General features: G+C 39.5%; 1 protein-coding gene across 7 annotated transcripts in view; it reads right to left on the bottom strand.

Annotated features, from left to right (window-relative positions):
* The window catches only part of med23 (mediator complex subunit 23), a 116,316-nt gene that overhangs the window by 79,633 nt on the left and 14,509 nt on the right, over positions 1-22,174 (bottom strand). For 5 of the 7 annotated variants that reach the window (XM_072499160.1, XM_072499154.1, XM_072499155.1 and 2 more), the window contains 8 exons: positions 21,706-21,818; positions 7,422-7,517; positions 6,915-6,932; positions 5,989-6,189; positions 3,407-3,550; positions 3,163-3,308; positions 2,426-2,671; positions 1,677-1,819 (listed from right to left, as the gene is read on the bottom strand). In XM_072499160.1, coding sequence (XP_072355261.1) covers positions 1,677-1,819; positions 2,426-2,671; positions 3,163-3,308; positions 3,407-3,550; positions 5,989-6,189; positions 6,915-6,932; positions 7,422-7,517; positions 21,706-21,818 — 1,107 coding nt within the window. The remainder of the gene's footprint in view (positions 1-1,676; positions 1,820-2,425; positions 2,672-3,162; positions 3,309-3,406; positions 3,551-5,988; positions 6,190-6,914; positions 6,933-7,421; positions 7,518-21,705; positions 21,819-22,174) is intronic. The other 2 variants (XM_072499156.1, XM_072499157.1) reach the window with 1 other exon arrangement.

Here is a 22,174-nt window from a genome sequence, read left to right as displayed (position 1 = left end):
GATAAATGAGGGGATATCCACTTTGGTAGGAAAAACGGGTAGGCAATTTTCTGAATGGCCATTAATTGTGGGTAGCATGGTAGTTAGCACTACGGCTTCACAGTGCCAGGGTCCCAGGTTCGATTCCCAGCTTGGGTCACTGTGTGGAGTTTGCACGTTCTCCCTGTGTAAGCATGGGTTTCTTTCGGGTGCTCCGGTTTCCTCCCACAGGTTCCGAAAGACGTTCTATCAGGTAATTTGGACATTTTGAATTCTCCCTTTGTGTGTCCGAACAGGCGCCGGAGTGTGGCGATTAGGGGATTTTCACAGTAACTGCATCGCAGTGTTAATGTAAGCCTACTTGTGGCAAGAAAAATTATATTAATTAGGTGAGGGGAAGGTGCAATGAGATCTGAGCATCCACGTAAACCTGTCACTGTAGATAAGCATGCAGATGCAGCAGGCAGTAAAGTAGGCAAATGGTATGATGGCCTTCATAGCGAGACGATTAGAGTACAAGAGCAGGGATGGCTTGCCGCAATTATACAGGGCCTTGGTGGGGCCACACCTGGTCTAGCGTGTGTTTTGGTCTCCTTATTTGAGGAAGGATATTTTACTCCAGAGGCAGTGCATAATAGGTTTACCAGACTATATTCCTGGGATGGCAGGACTGACGCATGAAGAGAAATTGAGTCAGTTAGGATGATATTAGCTGGGATTCAGGAGAATGAGGGGGGATCTCATAGAAACCTATAAAATTCTAATAGGACTAGACAGGGTAGATGCCATAAGGATATGCCTGATAGTGGGGTGTCCAGAGCCAGGGGTCACAAACTGAGGATACGGGCAGATTGGATAAGACAAAGATGAGGTGAAATTTCTTCACCCAGAGAGTGGTGAGCCTGTGGGCTACCCTACCACAGAAAGTAGTTGATGCCAAAACAATGTTTTCAAGAAGTATTTAGATATAATGCTTGGGGCGAAGGGGATCAGGCTACCGAGTTGCATGGTCAGCCATGATTATAATGAATGGCAGAGCAGGCTCGAAGGGTTCAATGGCCTTCACCTGCTCCTATTTTCCATGCTTCTGACTGTGACCTCTAGAGGCTGACCATTTGTAAGGGGATTGGAAGAGGCGAGCAGAAATTAAAAGGTCAGCTGGCTGAGAAAAGGGCCAATTAAAATACAGACCAGTGAATCATGCATCTTCTCAGCCCACAAATCTCCCCCTGCGACAAATGCAGCAGAGACGGCCACGCCAGAATGAAACTCCTGAGCCACACCAGGCGATTCTTAACAGAGTTGACCAACAAGGCACAATCCATCGTCTGACTAGAGAGAAGGTTGCCACCGGGCACAGCAGGAGACAGAAAGGAAAACCAGATTTATTTCCACTGATTTTATGTGGGAGACTGCAGCAAATAAATGTTCCACCGATTGCCTGAATTTAATATTCACAAGGTCCAATTTAAATAAGCAAGGTTTATCAGTAGTGGTCAGAAATCTGACCAGTACTCTACAAGTCTGGTTTATTCTTTTAGTTCTACTGGACTCAATACAGAAATTTTAATTTTCCAATTCAAAAGCACGCAAGAGTCTTCAGAAATATATCCTTCATCAAGTAAACCAGAGCTAAAGGGAAAAAATAACATTGTGTGCTGATTCGTCACAGGTCAATCCAGGAATGGTACACTTACTAATAAAACCTTTAATTCCAAGCGATTCAATCTCCATATAAACCAGGAGACGACTGTAAGTCTCTACAAGAGCTGGAGCCAATGCTAGGCTTGATTTGGCATGGGCTAGTTTGATCACCCTTGTAGCTATACTGTGAATGAGGCTGAAACACAAAATATTTAAGTCAGTATAGGTTCAAGCTGTACAATCTAAATACAGAACATTAATATACTTCAGTCGTTGACTATAATTATATTGCAGCAATTTTTAAAAGTTTCAGCTTTAAACTAAAAGCTAATTTTATTTATGTGGAATGATATGTAAAAAATATGATTGTCATAGATGTACTATATCATTGCCAAAATATATAAGCAGTCTTATGAAAATCTAAAATCTAAACTAATGCCTTTTGAGCCAAATAAACACATTTATTTATAGCTTTTAGGGCACTAAACTGTGACTTCTGCAGAGACTAAATTATTTTTTGATGGGGCAAAAATGGTGCCCACCATGGTCCCTGAACAGAACATTACTGCAATGTATGCCTGGTAGTTATTTATGTTTTCACCACTAATATTTATTTGGACCAAATGCAATGCTATAAATCCGTAATCAAATGATGCAAGTCTATTTTGAACAGTGTTCCTTCCTTTAATAGGGTATTTTATTAATTACTTGACATGAATAATGATTGAATTAGTAATAGTAAAGCTTCACAAAAACATCATGCTGTCAGTGTAGTTCAGCAAGATTAAATTCCAGTGACTACCTCATTTTGGCATGAACTGTTAGTGAATCTAATAAGTTCATTGGCAGTGGAGTAATAGATCCTGAAGCCGTGCAGTTTGTTCCAGGAAGAGATATCCTCAAGCTTCCATTCCCATAAATTGTTTCAACCAATACTCCCATGGGTAATGTAAAACATTCAGAATTAGTAGAATATGCATTACACAGCAAGGCAATCTTGTAATCGTTCATCTGTAGACTTTTATTTCTCAAACTTTGCTGTAAAAATCTGTATTGAAAATAATTAGAGAGCGAAGTTAATAATTTTGCTTTATTTATGATTATTAATAAAGTGAACGTTTCTCTTACTAATATTATGAGCTGCTTTTCATAAGAAATCAATCCTTTTGTCTTCTCGGAAATTACTTTCTCTAAAGATATTTACTTTCATTACTCACGTCTTGCACAATGCAATGCACTTACTAGATTTTTCTCTCCAGGAATGGTGATGAGTTGTTTACTTCAGGAGCATATTAATATTTTGTCTTTATTTACCTTTACCTTATTGCTATACATGAAATAATATAAATGGTGCAAAAATCCCACGAATTTTGATTGTATTTCTATTTATCATCACAAGCAGCAATGCCAGAGAGCCTCTCATTCCCACAACATTAATTAGAAAAAGGCACATTTCCTGCTATTTTAAAAATCAGGGACGTTAGCCTGAGCTATTCACAGCATGCCAACTTTAAACTTTACATTTGTTTAATAGCTTACTCATGATGGAGTTTGAGAGAGTGAGGGATTGGAATCTGCAGTTTGGAGTTATCATTTTGTGCCTTCCTGTTGAGATGGATCCAGATACAAGTCATAGCAAAAGCATGAGTAGACTGTGGTTTGCTAATGTCAGGTACAGGAATGCACTAAAAAGAAAGAAAAATACGCATATCAAAATCTGGAAACACTCTTCCTTTTGCACTAAAACAATTGCAACATGACAAATTTGATGTATAAATCCTACTTCTTTCTCTGGGTACAGCAGATCAAACAGCTTCATCACTGGGAGGAAATCAGCTAGTGCATTCTTCTGGATGCTGCCAGAGATGAACTGTAATAAAACCCACATCAGATGGTCTCGCCCTTTTATTAGGCCTCGGCCTGCCAGCTACAAGACAAAAGGTAACAAAGTTACAAAAGATTTGCTTAGCATTGCAACAAATAATTGTGTGATGGACAGGAGGATTTCAATAGTAAAATTTTTTAAAAGGAAATAGTGAGACACACCACCGTGGCCTTTGTAACAAGTGACTGAAATGAGATGGACAGAGGGGTACGCGATTCAATTTAAGGCAGTTTTGTGGAAAAGAGGGTTTATAGGTTTCCCTTCAATGGCAGCACCCGATGTGGAAGGCGGCTGAACCACACATAAATCACAGGTCACCCATCATAAACGTGCAGTGAGTCTTCACAGTATTTATCACATATTTAAATATCCTTTCAACAATGGAATGCTCCAGTATTGCACCCAATACTTGAACTGTGGCCTATCCAATAAAACACTTTCTTTTAAAAATTCAGCACCCCACGTATGAAACCCATAAGTAATTTTGCCTTTTTTCTTCCCTTTTTAATTTAACTACCAATTTCAATGATGTGGAGATGTCGGCGTTGGACTGGGCACTGTAAGAAGTCTTACAACACCAGGTTAAAGGCCAACAGGTTTGTTTCGAATCACTAACTTTCGGAGCGCAGCTCCTTCATCAGGTGATCACCTGAGGAAGGAGATGGGCTCCGAAAGCTAGTGATTCAAAACAAACTTGTTGGACTTTAAACTGGTGTTGGAAGATTTTTTACTGGTCCAATTTAAAAGATCTGGCTGTAGCCATAGATCGTTCTGCTCTCCCCAGTGTGAACCAGTTTACCTTTTAAGGTAAGGGAACTTATTCCATTAATTATCATTTTTGTAACATATACTTTTAAAGTGACACCCAATGATGTCCAAAATTCCACACTCCTTATTATGTTGTGATTTCTTCAAAAGAAAGTCAAGTTACTCAAGCATACCTTGTTTTTTTACAAACTAAAGCTGAATGTTGTCGATCAACCCATGTCTTTTTAATTTGATCTTGTGTAATAGTCAGCTTATAATCTCCATAATTTTTTGAACAGATATTACCTTTGCTATACCCCACTGCCTTTGCCACAATTTCAGTTTCCAAAAATTTTCTGCAAAATTATGGTGAGCATAACTACCAACTTCCATCAGTGTTTTTGTAAATGGTAATTGAAACAGTAAAGTTTTGCAATTTTGGACGACTAATATTTTAAATAATACATCTATTTTAATATTTATATGCAGTGGTCCTTCTACACATTTAATTTGACTTGCATATTTTCATATTTCTTTATAAAGTTTGGGAAAATTACAAACTCTTTGCCAGTCCATCACTCTCAAATGTAGTGGTTTGTGTGTCAAATAGCCAACCCTTTGTTTGATTAATCTTTCACTTATGTGCTTCCAGTTTAATGTTTTCCATAATTTCCCTTTGACAACTTTCATATTTCTCATTTGTTTCTTCAGAATGATCTCACTAGCTTTATTATGTCTGTTTAAGCTTCATTTTGTTGTAAACTTCATTTGGAATCCATGACCTGTGTCTTGGAATTAGAGTATTTTAAACATATAATTTAAACGTCTTGCAATTTGGATAGTGAATTGGCTGGTCTTCACTCTCCAACAGTTTTATATTGGACTTTAAAATCTCTTTTTAATGCAAATACAATGAGTTCTGGTCACTATCTTCCCAGCATCTACCAACAGTCATTTACCCATGCTTTGATACTCAGAACTAGAGCAAACATTACCTTCCTTCTTGTTGGACATGCAACATATTAGGCAAGATTCTAACTCATTCAAAATTAATTCACTTGCACGTGGTTAAAATTGGATTCGAAGACACCTCCATTTTGACTATTAATGCTTGTCTTACCGTAGCCTAGAATTAGGCCAACAATTACAATAGATACCACTGCATCTTCAAACCACACATTAAAGTTCTTTTTATTTTTCAATGATTCATATCATACACTCAATACCAACAGATTCCTTATTATTTCTTAAGTATCCAGCACTGTATAGGTTATATACCTCTGGAATCTCCTGTGCTATCTCTGCCTGAGACTTTTTTATTTTTATAAAACAATTTTCATTGCATTGAAATACTCTTTCTATATTATCAACAGTGCTATACCTATATTGTTATTATTGTAATCCTGAATACTGTATTAAATGTCATTGTATATTAATAGCTTACATGCATCTCTTCTAAACTGGCAAATGACAATTTCTTTACTGATTCCAAACTGAGCAGTTGAGTTCTGCTGCAATTCTTAACCAAATTCAAAATGTGTCTAGGTTACATATTTTGGTATAATTTCCCATTTGGATTTGTAGCTAACTAATTTACAAACTGCAAGGTGCAAAATGTTGTGTCAATTCAACTTATACTGCCACTGGATAATGATGGGAGCAAAATCTGAGCACCTGTGCAGACCCAAAATGATATACATTTCTATCTTGGCATTTCTGTATCCCAAACATACCTTCTGATGAAGTGACAACACCATGTGTGGGAAACTAGCAAATTGAAATAAGACAAAGAAAATGAGTTGACTTGAGAGGTGCTGCCACAATAACTGACTCGTGCCTCCATCATCAAACTTTTCTTCTGTCTCAGAGCGTTCCATAGCATAAACCACTAAATCCACAAGCTGGTCTTCCAAAACTGGACAGCGCTGTTTGTGCTGTAAAGTAGACACTTATTACAGGAATGAACATTTAATACACAAGATTGACTACTTATGCAAAAGAAACTTGACAAAGCATGAAATGCTAACCTAAACACACTGCAATGAGATATTTCAGAAAGCACCTAATTTGCATGTAGCGTAAAAAAATGATGCCAAGCGCTGCAATGATTTCCCCTCTTCCCCAAATCTACATGTCCAGAAACTCTAGGTTTTTTGTATTTTTTTTTAAGTCTCAACTTTGGCCAACAAGGAACATAACCACAAGTGTTCTGGTAAACAAATTAATGATAAAATATGTTTTCATGTTTCTTAGAACCTACAGTCTATTACTACCTACATATAAAATTAGCATGCTTTCCATTTGTGATCATGAAACTTAAAAAAATACACTGTATTTTCTTTGAAAGCATGCCTTATGAGCCCTAACAAAGTACAGCTACTTTGAACAAATCTGTTGATTCTACTTTAATGTGCAGTGTAACTACTTTTCACAGGTCAACAACAGAACATTTGCTAAACAACTTCTCCATGACGACTGCAAATATCTTAGGTGCAAGAATTGCAACAATCACACATTCTGTAGCAGACAGCGACAGACACCACTGCATTCTCTACGTATACCAGCATGCAGATCTACTTTATTCTCTAAATGGCATCAGTTGCTACCAAGCAGTCAGCATCTCGTTAGTCACAATACAACAGTAAGATTGTAAACATACCTGAGCAATGTTCAAGGTCTAGAGCATTGTAGGATGGGCAGGACAAGACAGGACAGAACAAAAATAAAGGAAGAAAAAAAGAAAGACATAACAGTGACTATGAGGCCAGCCTCAGGTTGCCCCGACAGGTCAAGCCCCACAAAAAACCAAAAATGTACACGTTCTAATATTTGAGGCTGGCCTAATAGCTAAAGCAATGTAAATAAAACTCAAATCATGTACGTCTTTACATTAATTCTACAGTTTTTTCCACAAGATGCTGCATTTACAATATTTTACCATTCCCATCCACAAGGCAATACAAACTAGATTTCAAAGCTTTTTTCCTACTTCAAGTAGCTCAAAAGTAAAATCCATTATAAGGTAAACTAATGCTAACTTACAATCTGGCTATTTTTGCTGAACACTTGTTTGCTTATTTAGCCATAGCAACAGAAAAGAGAAAAAGAACAGTGCAAGCTATATTTAAAAATCAGGTGCATAGTAAAATACAGTGAGATACAGTACCTGTTTGTTGAGACCTAGCATGTTGCAGACCATATCCCTGGAGTAAGGTTGCTCTAAGACATATCTCAATAGAGCAGTCTGTGGGTCAAAAAGATCCTAAGAGGAATAAAACAGACTTGATGTCCACTTAGTCTATTTCTGAGGGAATTTTAAAACAAGTGATTATACCCCACTACAAAGAAAAACAAATCTGATTTTGAACTTGTTTGGATTAGGCAGTCTCTAGAGAAACATTGTTTGATTGACCACTTTTCTCTTAGATGTGCTTCTCAATTGTTCAATCTTAATTCACACCATGTAAAGAGCTATTAAAAATGCTTGCAGTTTCCGTTACTAATATTTTAAATGTCTGGCTGATTGACATATTTATAGGGTTGCAATAATAGGTTTTTAAAGCTGTTACAGTGTTATTATTTTGCATCTTTTAAAATTCAAATCCATTTCTGATGTCATCATGATGCGGAGATGTCGGCGTTGGGCTGGAGTGGGCACAGTAAGTCTTACAACACCAGGTTAAAGTCCAACAGGTTTAATTGGAATCACTAGCTTTCGGTCAGGTGAGTGACTCACCTGATGAAGGAGCTGGGCTCTGAAAGCCAGTGATTCCAAATAAACCTGTTGAACATTAACCTGGTGTTGTAAGACTTCTTACTGATGTCATCAGTAAATGATATGTCATGAGTTGTTGTTACCTGTGAATATTCGTATTCGGGGTACGGTTTGTGATGCAGAACGAGGCCAGCAGCGTGGGTTCATTTCCCTGATCAGCTGAGGCTATTCATGAAAGTCCCACCTTCTCAGCCTTGCCCCTTGCCTGAGATGTGGTGATCTTCACGTTAAATCACCACCAGTCAGCTCTACACCTCAAAGGGAAAAGCAGCTGATGGTCATCTGGGACTATGATGACTTTAAATTGTATTACCTAAAATTTGTATTTAACTGCAGTTAGTTCTAATTCCATTGTTAGTTATTTTGATGTTCAACTAGTTGCTCACATTGAGTTCATACTGTATTTTAAACTTTGTTATTTTTATATATTAAAAAAGATGAATTTTCACAACATCGTTTCAACTACCTTTTTGTGGTCAAGTTACCACATCTTTGTTGGTGACGCAAAAAAATAATTTGCGTTTCAGCACATTTCACACTAAATCTACCGATGGAAGTCACTTTAGCAGCATCATGACACTGTTTGGGTCTATCAGTGAGTTTATGAAATACAACAAGAACTGGACAGAATATGTGAAAAAGTTGGAACACTTTCTTGACAAATGTGATTGCAGATGAGGCTAGAAAGCACTCAATGCTACGGTGTGTGTGGGGGGGGGGGCGAAGACTTACAAGCGAGTGAGAAATTTAGCGACACCACAGAAACTGGGGGATTTTTCATTTGTGGATTTAGTTACACTCATTCAGAATCACCACAATGCTAAGTCCTCTGTAATTGTATAACGTTTCAAATTTTATAGTGATTTTCGGGTTGTTGATGAATTGTGCCAGTTCCCTGAACATTGCGAGCTTGGGGCAGTTTTGAAAGGTATGCTTCAGGACAGACTAGTTTCAACATTAACAAGGCCAGCATTCAGCAGTGTTTGCTGGGAGAAGCCACATTTACTTTAGGAAGACCCTAGAAATTTCTCTGGGCTTGGAAATGGCTGCCAATAATGCAAAATAAATTCAGAAGGGTAATGGCGGTGCACAGGCAGGTGCACTGCCTGGAGTAAAGAAAGCTGCAAACAAAAAGGTGAGGACAGTGAAGTATTTTAGGTGTGAAGGGTCACAGTATGTGAATTATTTTAAGTTTGTGGATGCTGTTTGTCACCAGTGCAACAAGGAGGGATATTTAGCGAAGAAATGCCGGGGTGCTAAGAGAAAGTCGAAGATTGTGCAGGGAGCTTAAAACTCAAGAAAGCCTTAATTGATGGCGCATCACTTGGAAAGCTCAGACCAGGCAAAGGATTCCTATTACGACATCTTTAATATGAGTGAGGGGCATGCGGAGCCAAATTTTGCTACATTGGAGATAATCAAGATGGAGGTGGACACAGAGGAGTCTCTGCATCAGTAATCAGTGAGGAGCCATCAGGAAGATATGGGACTCTAAGCTGGCACTAGCCCTTACTCAGGCAGGAATCAACCTTTGGATGCACACTGTCGAGATTAGACCATTGCTTGGAGCGTAAGAAATAGACATTGCATATAACAAGCAAGAACACAGCTCCCGGTGGTAAAAGGGCATGGGCCTAGTCTACTTGGGTGTAACTGGCACAAGAAAATTCAGTTGAATTGGGGTGAGATTAAGCACACAAATGTGACAGAGGATATCATTCGGAAATATCCTGAAGTTATCAAAGCTGAACAGGATACACTGCGGGGAGGGCGGTATGTTAGCGCAGTGGTTAGCACAGAGGACCTGGGTTCGTTCCCAGCCCCAGGTCACTGTCTGTGTGAAATTTGCACATTCTCCTCGTGTCTGCGAGGATCTCACCCCCACAACAAAAAGATGTGCAGGGCAGGTGAATTGGCTATGCTAAATTGCCTCTTAATTGGAGAAAAAAATAATTGGGTACTCTAAATTTATAAAAGGATACTGTCATGGGAGGAAAAAGATAAAGAGAGGGAGTTTGAACTTCAGAAAATGGCCAATGAACATGACAATCAGTTAAAATTGGCAGACGTAAAGGGAAACGTACAGTTGGATGTTAGTGATGAGGATAGTGAGAAAGAGTGTCATAGTCGAAGGCTTGGTGGGAATCTATTTAAATATGTCCAAGCATTGCCAAGGTTTGACGAGAAGGAAGTGGAAGCCTTTTTCATTTCATTTGAGAAGGTAGCTAAACAAGTGAAATGGCCACAGGACATGTTACTGATTCAAACAAAGCTGGTAGGTAGAGCTTGAAGTGTTTGCATCACTACCGGAGGAGGTATCTGGAACGTATGAGGAGGTGAAGAAATCCATCTTAAGTGCATATGAGCTAGTGCCTGAAGCTTACAGACAAAGGTTTAGAAATTTAAGGAAAGAATTTGGTCAAACATACATGGAGTTTGAAAGGCTCAAACAGAGTAATTTTGAGAGGTGGATAAGGGCTTTGAAAATAGACCAAACGTATGAAGCTCTCAGAGAAATTATACTTTTGGAGGAGTTTAAAAATTCAATTCCTGATGTAGTGAGAATTCATGTGAAGAACAGAGGGTGTAAACTGCAAGATTAGCAGCGGAAATGGCAGATTATCATGATTATGAATTAGTTCATAAATCAAAGATTGATTTCCGACATCTGTTTCAGCCGGTGAGGGATAGAAACTGGGGACATGAGAAATACTCAAGTGGTAAAGGTAAAGGTGATGTGATGGGAGACAATAAAGAGAGTGCACCTCAGATTAAAAAAAGAAATCCAGGAGAGTGGAAAAGAAATGAAAAGTTTCAGATGTTTTCACTGTAATAAACTAGGCCATGTAAAGTCAGTGTTGAAGAAAAGCACTGGGAAGGCTGATGTGGTATAACAGGATAAGACAGTGGGGTTTGTTAGAGTGGTAAAGGAAAGCCCATGGGAAGCGAAGGAGGTGCAAACAATTGTACAGCCTGTTCAAGAAGTAATTGTTAAGAAGGTGCCAGATGTCTTTAAAGAATTTACTTGCGTGGGTAATCTTTACTCATGTGTATCAGGAGGAGCAGGTAAAGTCGTCACAATTTTAAGAGATACAGGGGCTAGTCAATCTTTAATGGTAAGAGATGAGGAATTATTTAGTTTGGGAAGAATGTTGCCAGAAAAGGTGGTGATATGTGGAATTCAGGGGTGGAGGAGAGTTCCATTACAGAAGGTAAGGTTGAAAAGTCCAATGAAGAGTGGTGAAGTGGTAGTAGGCGTAATAGATAAACTATCTTGTCCAGGAATACAGTTTATCTTGGGTAATGATACAGCTGGATCGCAGGTGGGAGTGATGCCTACTGTGGTTGATAAGCCAGTGGAAAATCAGTCAACTGAAGTGTTGAAGGACGAATATCCTGGGACCTTTCCGGATTGTGTAGTAACAAGGTCACGAAGTCACAGGTTAAGACAAGAGGAGAAATCAAAGAGTGAAGATGAAGTTGAAGTGCAATTATCAGAAACGATTTTTGATCAGATGGTTGAAAAAGAACAAGAACAGGTGGAAGATGTGGCGGATATTTTTAGTTCAGGAAAATTGGCGGAGTTACAACAAAGATGTAGAAATAAAACGGATATATCAGAAAGCATATAGGAAGAGGAATCTGAGAGTATACCAGAGTGTTATTACCGTAAAAATGATGTCTTGATGAGAAAATGGAGACCTGTACATATGCAGGAGGATGAAAAGTGGGCAGACGTTCATCAAGTAGTATTGCCGGTAGGGTATAGAAAGGAGGTGTTGGGAGTTGCACATGAGGTACCAGTGGGAAGTCATTTGGGAACAAGGAAAACTCAAGCTAAAATCCAGAAACATTTTTATTGGCCTGGACTACATAAAGATGTAGTTAAATTTTGTCAATCATGTCACACATGTCAAGTGATAGGGAAACCTCAAGCAGTGATAAAACCAGCGCCCTTAATACCCATTCCAGCATTTGAGGAACATTTTACGAGGGTCATAATCGATTGTGTAGGACCGCTTCCTAAAACAAAAAGTGGGAATCAATATCTTTTGACTGTAATGGATGTGTCTACTAGGTTTCCCGAGGCCATGCCAGTATGTAATATTACAGCTAAAAGGATTGTGGAGGAATTACTTAAATTCTTTACTAGATATGGACTACCCACAGAAATTCAATCGGATCAAGGAACAAATTTTACTTCAAAGTTATTCAAAGAAGTTATGGATAACTTAGGAATAAAACAATTTAAATCAACTGCATACCATCCAGAATCGCAGGGAACGCTAGAAAGGAGGCATCAGACATTAAAGACAATGTTGAGGGCGTATTGTCAAGATTATCCAGAGGATTGGGATAAAGGAATCTCATTCGTATTGTTTTCAATTAGGCATGCACCTAATGAGTGTACTAAATTTAGTCCTTTTGAACTAATTTTTGGTCATGAGGTAAGAGGACCACTTAAATTGATTAAGGAAAAATTGGTGGGTGAGAAATTGGAAATTACACTATTGGATTAAGTGTCAAATTTTAGGGAACGATTAAATAGAGGTGAATTAGCTAGACAACATTTGAAAGTTGCACAAAATGTGATGAAACAGGTAGCGGACAAGAAATCCAAAGTTTGTAGTTTTGCCAGTGGGGATAAAGTTTAGTGTTATTACCAGTGGTAGGGGAGCCTTTAAAAGCTAGGTTTTGTGGACCATTTCAGATTGAAAGGAAATTAAGTGAGGTGAATTATGTGGTTAAAAACACCAGATAGAAGGAAGACTCACCGAGTGTGTCATGTGAATATGCTTAAAAGGTACTTTGAAAGGGAAGGAGAGAAAAAGGAGGTTTTAATGATTCTAACTCAAAGCGACGAACCAAATCCAGGTGACTATGAATTTGACATACCTCAAATTAAATTGGAAAATGAGGATGTTCTTAAAAATTGGGATGAATTGTTAAGTTACCTTCCAGAGGAAAAACAAACTGACCCGAAATTTATTGATATCACATGGGCAAGTTTGTAGAGATAAATTGGGAAGTACTAAAATGGCTATCCATGATGTAGATGTGGGAAATGCTGTTCCTATCAAACAACATCCACATAGACTTAATCTTTTAAAATTGGCACAGGTTAACAGAGAGATTGAGTATGCTGTAGAATGGCGTAATTGAAGCGGGTTGCAGCCAATGGAGCTCAACCACAGTGATGGTGCCTAAACCATATGGTACCCAATGATTGTGTGTGGACTATCGAAAGGTGAATGCAGTTACAAGAACGGACTCTTATCCTATTCCACGTTTGAGGGATTGCATTGAGAAATTGTGACAATCTGCTTTTATTTTCAACTTCCGGACATGGAAAGAACATTTAAAACATCGTATGGAGTTCTTCGATCGACTTCAGGTGGCGGGTTTGGTGATGAACCTGGCCGAAAGTGAATTTGGAGAAGCCCAAATCCCTTTCCTTGCAGAGTTTCCGATACTGTCAAGACGAAGGGAAATAATGCGATCTCCTAGCATGAATGAATTTGATCGAACAGTTGTGCAAAGGTTTTGGGGTGTGATTACTCCACTGATGGAATTGCTGAAGAAACGTAAAAAATTTCAATGGACAGCGGACTTTCAACAGGCATTTGACTGCCTGAAAGCTGTGATCACCAATGCTCCTGTATTGGAGAATTGCAAGGGAATCTGTGGTCAGATTGAACTAAAGTATCTGTTTCTAAAGAGCAATGCCGAGAAGTAGAGGAATGGATGGATTGTGCAGAGACTTTGTTCAAAGAGACTGGCAATCGAGAAGGATTTTGGTTGGAGGAAGAAGAACAAACAAACATGGACTATATTATTATACCCGTTTGCATGTGTTGTTTTTTTTTTTAAAAACGAAAAACTATAGTTATGGTGTGCATTTCTTAACTGATGGTGCAAAGGTGAAAAATTAAACCATCTTGGAAGTTGATGGGTTTTTTTTTTCTTGGGGGGAGGAGTCATGAGTACCTTTAAGACATGGATGTTTAAGCAATGCACCTTTAAGAAAACAGTGATGTCAGAGAGTGGGTGGAGCCGAGGTCAGGTTTTTTGCAGTTTAGTTTTGCAGTTTGAAAAAGCAGCTTGTGTGTGTGTGTGTTTCCAGAGAGCTGCAGTTGCTGTTTGAAAAGAGCTTGGGAGTGTCTTGTGTTTGCAGTGAGCTGGATCTCTGCCACGAAAGACTATCTCTGGATCATTTGGGTGATTTAAACTCATAATAGTAAAGCCTTTAACCTGATGTGATTTTGTTTAAAGGTGTAAAGTCTCTTGGAAGTTTGAAGGAACATTTTAAGGAATTATTTACTGTTGCAATATTTTCTGAGTTATCTTTGAAGTAAGGGGTGTTAAGAGATCCAATGTTTATTTGAGATGTTAAGTTGAGTTCATGGAATAAACATTGTTTTGTGTTTAAAAACCCACGTGTCCATAATTGTAATCCCACACCTAGGGAACAAGCCGTGTGCTAGGAAAAGCAACAAATCCATTAAAAGGGAGGTTGGTTGAACTCCATGATACATTTTGGGGTTCTGAAAACGCCTCGCCCATAAAATACACTGCGTGGTACTACAGTAAAATAGTTTGTAGATTCTCAGGCTGCTCCTCACTATATCAAAGGAAGACAGTGCCCTACGCCGTGAAAGACAAGGTGGAGGACGGGCTGACGGACACATCATTGTTACTATGCAGGTCACAGTGTAGTCATAAACCTTCTGAAAATTAATGTATAATTAAGCCAACAGTTTGATTGTATTTGGTCTTTCAGGAGAAATTAAAATCTATTGCTGATGCCATCTGAGAGTGCTCTGATGGCATTAGTTGTTGTTACCTGTGTATATTCCTATTGAACTAGTTAGTCCGATTCAATTCTGTTACTGTCATTTTGAGGTTTAAAGAGTTGCATCTGTTTTGGAGTCCATGCTGTATTTTAAACTTTGTTATTTTATATTTTAAAGATGATTAACTTTCATCACATTGTGTAGACTACCCTTTTGTGATCAAATTACCAAAAGTGTTATGAATGAATGGCTGGTTTCTTAAAGCTTTTTACACATGCCATTGCTACCATCTGGTTCACCGGTTCTGTACAAAGTGTACACTGGATGAATGGCAATAGAAGTACCTTAAGTTGGTAAGGAGGAAATCATAGAATCCTGACAGTGCATCATTTTCTGCACAAGTTATCACAAAAGCTACGAATGATTGACGGGTTTCTTAAAGCTTTTTATACATGCCATTGTTACCATCAGGTTCACTGGTTCTGAACAAAATATACACTGGATGAATGGGTATGGATGTACCTCGGGTTGGCATGGAGGATATCGTAGAATCTCTAGTGTAGGAGGCCATTCGGCCAATCGAGTCAGCGCCGAAGCTCTGAAAGAACATTCCACCCATGTCTGCTCCCCCGTCCACCGTCCCCTTCCCGTAACCCCACAACTTAACCTGCTTATCCCTGGACACCTAATTTAGCATGGCAATCCACCAAATCTGCACATCTTTGGACTGTGGGAAACCGGAGCACCCGGAAGAAACCAACGCAAACACAGATAGAAGGTGCAAACTCCTCACACAGTCACCCAAGGTTGGAATTGAACCCGGATCCCTGTCGCTGAGACAGCGGTGCTAACCACTGGTATCCACATGAGGGGCCATTGGGGGTGGGCGGAAGGATATACAAGATAATATACAAGTTGGCATGCAAGATAATAATAATAATCTTTATTGTCAAGTAGGCTTACATTAACACTGCAATGAAGTTACTGTGAAAAGCCCCTAATCGCCACATTCTGGTGCCTGTTCGGGTACACGGAGGGAGAATTCAGAATGTTCAATTCACCTAACAGCATGTCTTTCGGAGCTTGTGGAAAGAAATCGGAGCACCCGGAGGAAACTCACGCAGACACAGGGAGAAGGTGCAGACTCCACAGAGTGACCCAAGCCAGGAATCGAACCTGGGACCCTGGAGTGTGCTAGCCACTGTGCTACCATGCCACCCACTGTGAGTGTGTGATGGGGTGAGGGGGTGGGGTATAGGGGAGAGGTCCCAGAGCAACTAGGCAGGCCTGTTAACCACTCGCCGACTATCAGCTGACCCTATGGCTACCTCAGCACTATTTCTAGGGCTGGCAGGCACGACTCCAGTTAGCACCCAATCCTTGGAACAAAAATCGTACCTTTGCAGACAATTTATTCTTAGGTGGATGCTTTAAACTGGGAAGTTTCTCCAACTCTCCCTACCTACCTCAAGAATGAAAATTCAGTTCTTGACATTTGCCAATAATGGTTTACACAGAATTTACACATAAGCCTTCTCCATCTGTTCTGCATCAATAACTAGGGTGGCACGGTAGCACAGTGGTTAGCACTGTTGCTTCACAGCACCAGGGTCCTGGGTTCGATTCCCGCTTGGGTCACTGTCTGTGCAGAGCCTGCACATTCTCCCCATGTCTGCATGGGTTTCCTCCAGGTGCCCCGGTTTCCTCTCAAGTCCCGAAAGACGTGGGGCGTCATTCTCCGACCCCCCACCGGGGTGAATCCCGCCGTGAATCCCGCCCCCGCCGAAGTCTCCGGTACTGGAGATTGGGCGGGGGCGGGAATCGGGCCGTGCCGGTTGGCGGGACACCCCGCTGGATTCTCCGGCCCGGATGGGCCGAAGTCCCGCCCAGGAATTGCCTGTCCCTCCGACGTAAATCAAACCTGGTATTTACCGGCGGGACCAGGCGGCGTGGGCGGGCTCCGGGGTCCTGGGGAGGCGAGGGGGGGGGGGGGGGCACGGGGCGATCTGACCCTGGGGGGTGCCCCCACGGTGGCCTGGCCCGCGATCGGGGCCCACCGATCCGCGGGCAGGCCTGTGCCGTGGGGGCACTCTTTCCCTTCCGCCTCCGCTACGGCCTCCACCATGGCGGAGGCGGAAGAGACTCTCCCCACTGCGCATGCACGGGAAACTGACAGCGGCCGCTGACGCTCCCGCGCATGCGCCGGGAAACCGACAGCGGCCGCTGATGCTCCCGCGCATGCGCCGCATTTCCGCGCCAGCTGGCGGGGCAACAAACGCCATTTCCGCCAGCTGGCGGGGCGGAAATCCCTCCGGCGTCGGCCTAGCCCCTCAATGTTGGGGCTAGGCCGCCAAAGATGCGGAGCATTCCGCACCTTTGGGCCGGCGCGATGCCCGTCTGATTGGCGCCGTCTTTGGCGCCAGTCGGCGGACATCCCGCCGTTGGGGGAGAATGTCGCCCCAGGTTAGGTGAATTGGACATTTGAATTCTCCTCTGTGGCGACTAGGGGATTTTCACAATAACTTCACTGTAGTGTTAATCTTAGCCTACTTGAGACAATAATAAAGATTATACATCCTTGAAGGGCCTGTTAAAGAATATGATTTCATTGGTTTGAAACTGTAAATAGCATTTAATTATATTTAATATTGCTCTCCTCACCAAACTGCTATTTATTTCCCTTAATCATCTTGTGGTTTGTATGATCATGTACCTGGGGAAATCTACAATATTCACATCTGATCTTTAAGAACTGCTAAATCAGCCAAATGCACCGTATTATGAAGTAACTTGATTGTAATCTATCCTGGAATTTAATCAAAGTCCTAATTTTAATTTGAAATTTTTAGTTTCAAAATTTGATGCAAAATCTACTAAGTTTTTTTAATGAACTGCAATTTTATGGATCTCTCCAAAATTCATCATTTCCAAAGCACCTGCCTGCACTTTTTCCATGTTGTGGTTTGGGGCACAATCCAGATCAGAAAGCAGGATTATTGCCTTGTTTCATATGAATATTTATTTTGAAATCATTTCAGCTACAAATACCCATAAAAATCAGCATATTAAATTCTTACTCACCACGTCCTAATTTTTAAAACAATTCTCTAAGCAGGCTAGTTGACAAAAGTCATGCATATACAAGTCAATGTTCTGTAATGTTGCCTGTGGTCAAACAACACTTACAGATGCAGCAAGATTAAAGGACAGATAATAATTGGACAGTGCACTGGTTGCCACGTTAAAATTACGCAGTCAGCATGTATTTTCATCTAATCATTTGATTTAGTATTATGTCGAGTTAAGTAACAAAATACACTTGGGAAATGGGTAATCAGTACAGTCAGATGGTGCACAAAGGTTTATCTGCAATACAAATTGGGGAACTGAGAAATAAAAAATATGTAAAAGCAACACTACAATCAAAAGGGTGAAATGATAGTGTGATTATTTTACTTTGGCATTTTCCACTATAAATCGGAAAATTGTCAGGAAGTGTGTCTACACAAGAATGTTAATAATAAACTATGCCGATTTTCCTGATGTTTAGATCTTAAATTATTTATACATGCATATTTTAAACATTTTTTCAGAATACTCAATTCATTTTTTCCAATTAAGGGGCAATTTAGCGTGGCCAATCCACCTAACCTACACATCTTTGGTTTGTGGGAGTGAAACCCATGCACAAACAGGAAGAATATACTATCGTCAAAATGATTTAATCTAGTGTATATTGCTCATAATCTGTAATGAAGGTCTTGCATTGTGTATTTTCACTGATGTTGATACTGGACCAATCAGTTTAATAGCTGATTATTCATTACTAAATTATGGCATTTCAATATTAATGTTAGCCTCAACTTTACAAATCTGATTTTGTGGAAATGTCCCAGACACATCTTGGCTCAGCTACTGTTAGTTGTGTTAAAAGTATATATTCTGATGTACTGTAGCAGTATTCATGTGAAATAAATAGAAATTTAAATAAACCTTAACTGTATTTTCCTCAATATGCATATATAAAGGGCAGCACGGTGGCACAGTGGTTAGCACTGCGCTGAGGTCCCAGGTTCGATCCTGGCCCTAGTTCACTGTCCATGTGGAGTTTGCATAGTTGTCATGAAAATGCTTTAAAAATTACGTGGGTACATTTTATATCAAAGAAAATAAAGCTAGTTAAACTCAGGGTATAAAACTCAGTCTGCAGTTATTTCTTGCATTTGCAAATAGGAGGAAGCAGAAGTAGATTTTGAAGTGTGATGTGCTTACAAAGAAATTAAGCTTTGAAGCACAAATTTTTCTTCCTGCTTTAAACAGATTAAGCTACTGGCAAGACAAATAATCCCTTGGAGGACAAAGCTCAAAATCGTGTTAACTTCTTTAAGATAAAAGGACAACACAAAACATCTAAACCATACTTAACCGACTTCATAACACAGGAGGCGGCCACTTGGCCCATCGAGTCCTTGAACACACTTGGAGGAATCCAGTCACCCCATTCCCCTATTCTATCCCAATAGCCCTGCAAATTTATTTTCCACAAGTTCCCATTCAATTTCTTTTGAAATCATTAATCACCTCTTTTTACACCATGCTCAGAGACCTCGAGTTCCAGGTTGTTACTACTTGCTGTGTAAAAGCACTTCTGTCACACATCTCCTCATATCTCTTGCCTTAAATTTCTATGCCTAGTCCTTATACCATCAGATAATGAGAACAGCTTTTTCTTAGTCTATTCATCTTAACGTATCATAATCTTGCATACCTCTATGAAATCACCCCTCAAACCTCTGTGCTCCAAGAATAACCACAGCTTTTCCAACCTTGTAGCTAAAATCCCTTACCCCTGGATCTATTCTGGTAAATCTCCACTGCACCTTCTCAAGGACATTCACATCCTTCCTAAAGTGTGCTGACCAAACTAGATGCAACATTCTAGCTGTGATCTAACTTGAGTTGAATTATCTTATTGGCACATTATACCATTTTGATAGTATTTTTCATTTGCAGGATGTTTTTCTCTTTTCACTATGGAGGAATGTTACCAGTGTCACAATGGCAAAAGGCACTGTATAACTTGAAATCTCTGATCATTTAGTAGCAGTTACATTCATAACAATGACAGCTGAGGAAAAAAAAACTATAAGAGAGCAATATACTATAGAGGTTCAACAGGCTTTCCAATAAAATTGCACAATTCAAGCAGTATTACCACCCAAATCAAAAATCAGCCTCCACTGGGTGTGGAGCATCATCTAAAACAGCTAGAAATAGAATTTTGCTCCAAAAGCTAAAAATCCTCGTGACTTACCAGTTTTACAGCTTCACGTTATACTGTGTCATTCACAAGTGTAAGTAGTAATTGTTTGCAACATTAATGCAAGACTCAAGATCACAAGAATACAAGCACAACAATACCACCTTCAGTTACCTATGGAGTACCAATCAGCTTGCACCTTCTCAAATATATACAGCACCCAAATAAAAAATGATAGCTCATCTTTAATAATTACACACAAAAATCTCAGAAATCTGAGATTTTGAAATCCATTAACTATAAATTGGGGTTTAAAGAACAAAATGACAAGCATCATTTACGATCCAATGTCAATATATAATTTAAAATTTCAAAGTCTATATCTGAAAATAAATTAATTTGTGATTTAGCCTTTAGAACCATTTTGACATTTTCAATTTTTGATATGAAACATACTTCAAAAATATTGCTTTGCCTTTTCTATATACAAAACAATTTCTATTCATCGCTGCTGGTTACAAAACAATGCAGCATTAAGTGTTGAATTCACAAATGAAGGAAGCACTAACTCAGATGATTCGTCAGTTACTTTTTAACATGTGCAATACTCCAATACCGTGTTTATCGATGTCAGAGAATTCCCCCTATCTTCATAAAAATAGGCAATTCACCAACGTGTGAAAATTGCAGTTTTATAATTAATGGTGACATCCTAGATGTAGAAATTTGGAGAAAAATGTCTCTATACAAGTAAAAAATTTAATTTGTTGAGCACCTGAAAATAATCCAACTGAGCACCTTTTCAAATCTTCTTTGATAAATTGTCATTGAACAATATTGAACTCATCATGCCCGAAACAAAACATTGTTAATTTAAACAATAAAACAAAATGCCCACTACTATTTTCATGACGTGTTACAAATGGACAAGTCACTGTAAAATAGTCTGTTCAGTGGCTCCTTCAAGCTTCAAATAAGTTCCCAGGGTTAAGAGGTTGCAGGGCTTTTGACAACAAACTGTCAGAGCTTGCCATTAAAACCCCCCTGTATCTGACTGCAGCTTCAGGATTTAGCATGGACACAGATTAAAGCGGATATCCTGAAATTGTAATCAGTTTCTCATTGCTTCATCACAAGTTGCATTCTGGAGTTGCATATTCCTCCCACCTGTTGGAGCTGTGAGTCATTGAAATCAATTAGTCTGGTGAGAACGTCCCCTCTTGGCTCTCACTGTTGTCAGAAACCACATAAAAGGGTAACATTTGTTCAGTGAGGTGTAATTGGATTGTTAAGAGTGATGTAAGGAACAGCTATTGCTGAACAACCAATCTGGCCCTGAAAACATACCTGTGGAATTTTGATAAGCGGCCCCATTATGACTGCATCACTACAGCAAGATGCTGAGAACCCCCATAAAGCTAGACTATAATCAGTTGCTTGTCAAGTGGGGCAAATATCGCTACATCTCTCAGCACAGCTTTCTTCGAGACCAGCACCTTCACTTCATCGTTGACTGCAAAATCCAGGCTAAGATTTTGAAGACAATAAATGAAATTTCTACTTGCCTAATCTTTAAAGATAGGAATGGGGAACTTGAAAGCAGCCAGCCACGCAAGTTTACCTTGTCATAAGGCAAGAGTCCTCTCAAAGGAAAACGAAGTGTTGTTGGATCCAGTTTCCAAGAATTACAGATTGCACCGGAGTTATTTACCACTGGCAAAAGACTGCAGCGTCCTAGTCATTGAGTGTGTGGAAAGAGAAAGAAAAGCACGCAAAAGTATATAAGATCATTTATTTTTGTACTATCCATAACCATAAAACTGATTTCTTTGTTTTTGAACAATAAGGAACACATGGTTAAAATATGAACAGGTCCAATTCTCAAATTTGGCTTCCAGTAGTTTGCAATCTTAAAGTGAGGACAGAGCATCTCATAATATTTTGTTAAAAATGCTAATGGAATTCAATGTAAACCTCAAAAAAGCAAATGTGTGTGTCTACGTAGTAATCAGCAAGAAGTAAAATGGCTATTTGATTTAGTAACAATATTCAATTTACATTTAAGTAGCATTTTTAACATGAGCATAGGT

The sequence above is a fragment of the Scyliorhinus torazame genome, chromosome 4 (genome assembly GCF_047496885.1).
Source record: "Scyliorhinus torazame isolate Kashiwa2021f chromosome 4, sScyTor2.1, whole genome shotgun sequence".
In the NCBI taxonomy this organism is placed as follows: domain Eukaryota; kingdom Metazoa; phylum Chordata; class Chondrichthyes; order Carcharhiniformes; family Scyliorhinidae; genus Scyliorhinus; species Scyliorhinus torazame.
This window is presented reverse-complemented; position numbering and strand designations above follow the sequence as displayed.